Genomic DNA, 6,460 nt, shown 5'->3' on the forward strand with positions numbered 1-6,460 from the left:
TAGTAAAAATTATCTGAACTTTCCTTCAAAAATATAAAAAATTGAGTTAAGTTGAGTAGGATCTACTCTGAAAAAAATATAATTTTAAAAACAAAAAATGATTTTAGAAAATATCGGTGATCTCAGATTTTTTAAATGAAGTATTTTAGATAGACTATTTAGTTGCCTAAAACGTTCTATGTGTTGCAAAAATGTACACTTTGACACACACTCTTGAAATCCGAAACATTTTTGGTGTAGGTTGGTCACACCAAGTTCCCAAGTAATACTAATATAATACTGTTTTCCAGTGAAATGAAACCGGTCATCAAAATTGATTCATTTTTCGTAAAGCTCTGGCCATTTAAAATTCGAGAGAATTTTATTTATCTCAATTATTTTGTCTACCCCAGGATATTTTGTGGCGCAACAATTTCGTTGATTTGGATTTTTAGTGGAACTAAAAATTGTTTGTTGGGTAACAGATACTTTAAACTTAAACAGTTCCAAGCTAAACTAAACAATCACCAGAGAATTACCAATAGACTGCCGCTATGCATGTCCATCATATTATAAGAGTTGGCAAGCCAAAGAAAATGCATTTTATTACAATTTCGTATCATTGCTTTTTATGAGATGGTGCAAAAAGTTTGGATATTTTTTCAAAGTTCTCCAGTACTAAGTTGTTACACGGTAAGAGTCGAAAACCCATTAATGGGTATTGTTGTACCCATTTTTTTCTGTCATATGCGGCTGTCAAAAAAATGGGTAAATTTAAAAATGTGAAATGGGTAAAATTGTACGCATTAGAAAGACATGCTCTTAAAAAAATGGGTCATTTGTTTACCCATTAATGGGTGAAAAAATACTTCAAGCATCGTTTCAGTTTGCTCTGTCGATTTGTTCGCACGCGTTACTTCTACGATCTGTTTTGTTTATTATTTGTCAACAATTGCCATGGAAGGACTTTAGAAGAGATTCGATACTGCGTCGTTCAAGAAGTTGCAAGGTAAACAGTATGTTATAACAAGTATTGAATTTTACAATTTGAGATTTTTTTATATTAGGCCAAGAATGTTCACTATCCGTATGGTATTGGCTTTGTTGCGATTCTGACAATTGATGATAGCAGATGAAATACTCCTGTGTTCGTAAATAAGATTCATTTTTGCAAATAATTAAAAATAATTGATTTCACTTTCACTTCTTTTCATTCTTTTGAGTGATAATCACAAAATTTCCATTTATTTAATAATGGGTAAAATTTCACCCATTTCCTTGAGAAAATTCATTTCTCAAAATGAGTGAAATTGTACCCAGTTTCTGACGTTTAATCGGTATACCCGTTAATGGGTAAACCAAGTTTACCCACTAAATGGGTTGGCTCACTTTTTGGCGAAATGGTTGAAAAAGTACCCATTTATGGGTTTTCGACTTTTACCGTGTAGGTTCTTAGGAAACTAAAATCTATAAATACCTTATTAGTTACCATTATTTCTCAGAAACTCAATGACACCCGGGGCCAGCCTTGGCATACTCATCGTGTGTAATAAAGAGGCTCGTATAATTTGCACAGAACACTGAAACAAACAAAAACGGATGAGTTGATTATTTTTTTCGCGCATTAAAAGCAAATGCACTCTGTGTGAAGAAAGCAAAATACGCAACATTAGAAAGCTTGTATTGTAAAGAGTAAGCGCATAAAGCTCCCGCAGAGAGACTTTCTCGATCGCAACTGATAAAATATAGATAGCGCACGTTTATTGCTCAATGATAAGGGCACTATGATGAAAATTCAAGCTGGGAAAACTTTTCTGACTGTTTCCTTATTAACTTGTTCTGTAGCGTTTACGTGGGGCTCTGCGCTATACTCAGTGTTATGCTCACTGCGTTTTTTTACTACCACGGTGCAGGTCTATGATAAATTTAGCTCAGACACAGTAAATTTACTCAACAGCACAGCATGTAGTTATATTCCACACTCCCTACGCGCAAAGGCATCCCTCAATAAGGTTGTGCTTTTTTTCTTGCTCATCACAATGCCTACTAAAAAACTGATGTGATGCAATTTATGTGTTGATAAATGCACAAAGATGAGTAAATGACGACTGCCCGGGGCTAAAGGTTCGCCCGCACCACCCCCAACAATGCTAAATCTTGTCGAATAGCAGCACCCAACAAATACATAGCGGCAGAAGCAACTCCTGGGGTAGGGTAGGTGAGGTCTTCTTCTTTTGGGTCTCCTCCAGTAACCAGCCGCACTGACTTGTGCTCACCCTCATAATATCGATAATTATCGCTAACGTCAAAAAATTAACGATAATATCGATGACCATTATTTATCGATATTATCGATAAGTATCGATAAGTTTCCCATCACTATTGTAAACATTGTTACTTTCTTGGTTCATGTTTCATGTGGTCGTTTTAATTTTAGCCGGTTATTCTACGGAATAAAATAAGGTAGGTACATGTTTCAAAATATGAGTGGATTTAGAGAACTTTCAAAAGTTTATTCTCCATAATAACCGATCCAGGTGCTTGAGCATGTTGACGAAAAAGAGAAAACGCGATATAACTTCAAACAGCGCTGCAAAGTGGAGAAAGAGAATCGTGCGCCAGTTTGCTGATGGATGGCTTGAAAGTGATAACTGCCACAACAACACTGGCAAAGCGGACCCTAAACAATTAAATGGTATCGCAAATCAGTACGCAAACTTTGTAAAAAGTGGCACTCAAGAAAGTTTCCCAAAGATCGAGAACGTTGCCGATCCTGGTCTTCCGAAACGGGACATTGATCGATTGAGTAACGTGATAGGATATATGTACAACGATGATAAGATTTCTCTGAAATTGACCTTCGAACAGGCTGGTCTATTATTGGAGACAAAATACGATGAAGAAGAACGCGTGTTCCGTTACCTGGTAAACGATCGGGAAATTTGTAGCGCTGAAGGAGATCTGAACGAAGCCCACACGAAAGCCAGAGATAAATTGGTACAAATTATTCGTTATTACTGTTACACGGTAAAACGACTGAAACCATTCCACACCCGGCGGGGTGTGTTGAAGAAACTCCCTGGAAAACAGTCGGAAAAGCAAACATTCAGTGCTCATCAGCTAGACGAAGACAACATTGGCTTTCGTATGCTGCAGAAGCAAGGTTGGACTGGTGGTTCTCTAGGGAGCAGTGAGGAGGGTATTTTAGAACCGATTGGATTTCAAAAGAAGTCCGACAAAGTTGGCTTTGGGGCCACTCGTCCTGAGAAAATACCCATCGAGGCGTTTATGTTGGTTATCAAGCAGTACGCATCCGGCAATGCGTTGTATGATTTAGTGTTCAGTCCACAATTCTCCAAGCATCAGGTCATCAAACTTAAAGAGTAAGGATTTTAAAAATTTGCAAAGCAAGTTTTGCTTATATTTTTATATTTTTTTTAGTTATGCTGCAACGCTGAAGCTCTTTCCACAAATGATCGGAAAAAAGAAACAACTCGTCATCAGCAAAAATTTAACTCTTCGCGCTATAAAAATAGGGGTCCTCAAAGGCCATTCTGATTTATGTGCAAAATATGCGGTTATACCGCCCATATCCCATTAGTTCTATCTGTTTGTTAATACAATAGAGGTTAACTCTATCCGATTACTCTAAATGGTTTCATTTTCAACTGCGTTTCTCCAATCAAATTCTACTAGTTCTAATAAATGGGTCGCAGTTTCCTTCAACAGAGGATAATTGAAATCCGTCATGTATTTCACGATACCTCGCGGGACCTGTCGACATATGGCATTTTTCTGGTCGCAGGGCGTAGCTGCCTTGATCAATCTGACCAACAAACTGACGGCTAACATCAGAACGTCTTCCGAATTGACCAGATTCAAACAGGCAACAATGTTGCGCAATCGATTGTCATCTTTCATAACGAATTGCACCCCGGCTGGTTCCAGGCATATGTTGTAGACAAAGGTTAGTGAAATGCGCTTCAGCAGCCTCCCAGCTGGCATTCGAAGTAATTGCACCGCATGGAGAAGACTGTTCGTAAATAGTAAACCGTCGGCCTCACTGACTAAGTGTGCTCTGCCTTCCGGATAGGCGGCTAAATTAGTCATTGCCCCGCAGAGCGATGCCAGAAATTTATAATCCTCACTCTCAGAGGAAAGTTGAACCGAATCCCCACTTTGCTGGTGTCGTGCTACGAAGCTGCTTAGAACACAGTTAGACATTCCGATGAATTCTCGTAAACTGTCAGTACCAATCAGGGCTTTGACGCTTTCTTGCTGTTTGCACGCTTTCCACAACAAGGCGGCCATTATCGAACCGATCCAAGATATTGACTCGATTTGTCCTGCGGCCTGCCTAGGAAAAGATCTATTTTCAGAGATGTTGCATAGCTTATTTCAGCACCAAACTATTTGAAAATAAATAACTTACTCCTTGATAGTTGCTAATTCGGCTTTAAGTTGGGCGATCTGCTCTGTTTGTTCTTTGATCGTTTGCTCTGCATTTCTTTTGTACACCTTCAAACTCTCCAGCGCTTGGTTTTTCGAGCGGGGATCTAAAACAATAACGGATGCTTTATTCATCTCTGCTGTGTTAAGGACGAAAATAAATACCTTCAATAATTTTTGGTACAGCAAGCCTAAGGGCTTTGTCTAACGTTACGCAGAGCGCTTCGCTTGTTGCCTGCAACTGGCGGATTTCTCCATCCAGCTGAACAAACCGAATTGGATCTGGCGGATGTCCGGTAAAAATCGTTGACAACGTGGAGACGTTAGACTGTAGTTGAGATAACTCGCTTAAAGCTTCTTCCTATATTAATAAATTCAAATCAACGTACAAAAAATCACTAAAACAATTTACTAACCAGTATTTTAGTAGTGCCATTCGCCATTGTGAATTAAGTGTTTTATTTTCAAACATTTTAATTTCCATTACCATTATAAATTGAAAAATTCAAAATTGAAGGAAAACAACAGCGTGGTGAATTTAAGAGCAACCCAATAAAAATGTAATACAGACGTAAGGGCATCTTCAGCGGTGGTCAATTTTTGAAACAACTTTATACCAGATTTACACCAGCGAAACCTGAATAGAACTAGCTAATTTAGACCAATTTTTCGTTCTCCGCACCGGTGTTGTATATCTTGTTGTTTTAAACCGCTGACTTCTGTCACACTGTCCACAATTAAATACCCCATGATATCAGTTTATGAGACTTGTTATAATAAAAAGCACTCAATATTTAACAAACGGAAACTCGATAATTTTTACGCACATTAAACGATTACTTTGGCTAGACACTTTATATCCACAAGACTTTACCACAAAACATCTGTTGTGGTTTAACGTAATAAATAGATGTGTCTTACGAACGCAATATTTGAACACTCCCCATTGAAATGTCACGAATAACCATGTAATAAAAAGTGAATAATAAAGTGGATTCAACTGAAACAACACGTGTTTAAACATGGTGTCAGAAGATTCGAAGCTTGTTTTTGAAAACCTTCGGCGTCATTTCTCATATCGCGGAAGATAAATATCGAGGAAATAGTAATTTCGACGGAAAATCGGTTTCATTCTTACGAGAACAGTGCGCGTAAGCGGGTAAATTGTATCGTCGTTGAAGTGTCGGTTATTTCTGTTTCGATTTTGGAAATTTCCCATTTATTCAACCAAAATGGATGCAGAACAGATGAAAATATATATGCAAAGCCAGAAAGCAGTGTTCGATCAAATGCTCCAGCAGATACAGCGGATGAACGCCACTCCAAATCCTGCTATACAGGCGCCGGCTTACGTTCCCCTTCCACCGCCGCTATCAGTGGAAGGCGACATGGAACAAAATTTTGTTTTTTTCATTTCTAACTGGGAACATTATGGTAAAAGTATCGGAATCGACAAGTGGCCAAGAGACGACAATGCAAGAAAAGTTAGTTTGCTTATGTCTGTAATCGGTCAAGCTGCATTAAAAAAATACAGCAATTTTCAACTCACGACAGAACAAAAAGTGGATTTGCCAGTAGCAATCGCTGCAATTAATGAACAGGTTGTGATTGAAAGAAATCTTAACATAGATAGGCTGGATTTTTTCGAATCACAGCAACATTCAGCGGAATCTATTGAAGATTTCGTGCTACTGTTAAAGCATTTGGCACGTTTAGCTAAACTCGACCGGCTGTCATCAGAGCTTGTGACGTTCAAAATCGTTACAGCGAATAGGTGGCCGCATCTCCGTCAAAAAATGTTGACAAAAAAGAACATCACAGAGGTTGAAGCTATTACTCTCTGTCGTGATCAGGAGATAGAGGAAGCTCGTGCAGCATACTCTCAAGCAGAAATCCACAGACTCAAAGCATCATCGAAACTTCCGCGTTGCAAGTTTTGCGGCGACAGGCATCAGTTCGCCAAGGAGTTTGCCCAGCTCTAGGGAAGCGATGCAAAGAATGTGGAGGTAAAAATCATTTTGAGCGTGTTTGC

General features: G+C 38.6%; 2 protein-coding genes across 3 annotated transcripts; one reads left to right on the plus strand and one right to left on the minus strand.

Annotated features, from left to right (window-relative positions):
- Positions 1-2,338: 2,338 nt before the first annotated feature.
- LOC129722545 (uncharacterized) lies at positions 2,339-3,625 on the plus strand. The gene is made up of 3 exons (XM_055676057.1): positions 2,339-2,442; positions 2,517-3,362; positions 3,421-3,625. Exons 2-3 carry the CDS (start codon positions 2,527-2,529, stop codon positions 3,578-3,580), a joined length of 996 nt encoding a protein of 331 aa, XP_055532032.1. The 5' UTR covers positions 2,339-2,442; positions 2,517-2,526; the 3' UTR covers positions 3,581-3,625.
- On the minus strand, positions 3,370-4,971 carry LOC129722544 (uncharacterized). 2 transcript variants are annotated; one of them, XM_055676056.1, is made up of 4 exons: positions 4,845-4,971; positions 4,594-4,789; positions 4,412-4,535; positions 3,370-4,336 (listed from the first exon to the last, which is right to left on the minus strand). In XM_055676056.1, exons 1-4 carry the CDS (start codon positions 4,869-4,871, stop codon positions 3,628-3,630), a joined length of 1,056 nt encoding a protein of 351 aa, XP_055532031.1. In that variant the 5' UTR covers positions 4,872-4,971; the 3' UTR covers positions 3,370-3,627. The 2 variants fall into 2 exon arrangements, with proteins under 2 accessions (XP_055532031.1, XP_055532030.1); XM_055676055.1 differs by having other exon boundaries at positions 3,370-4,348.
- Positions 4,972-6,460: the final 1,489 nt, after the last annotated feature.

Source organism: Wyeomyia smithii, chromosome 2 (assembly GCF_029784165.1).
Source record: "Wyeomyia smithii strain HCP4-BCI-WySm-NY-G18 chromosome 2, ASM2978416v1, whole genome shotgun sequence".
Classification (NCBI taxonomy): Eukaryota; Metazoa; Arthropoda; class Insecta; order Diptera; family Culicidae; genus Wyeomyia; species Wyeomyia smithii.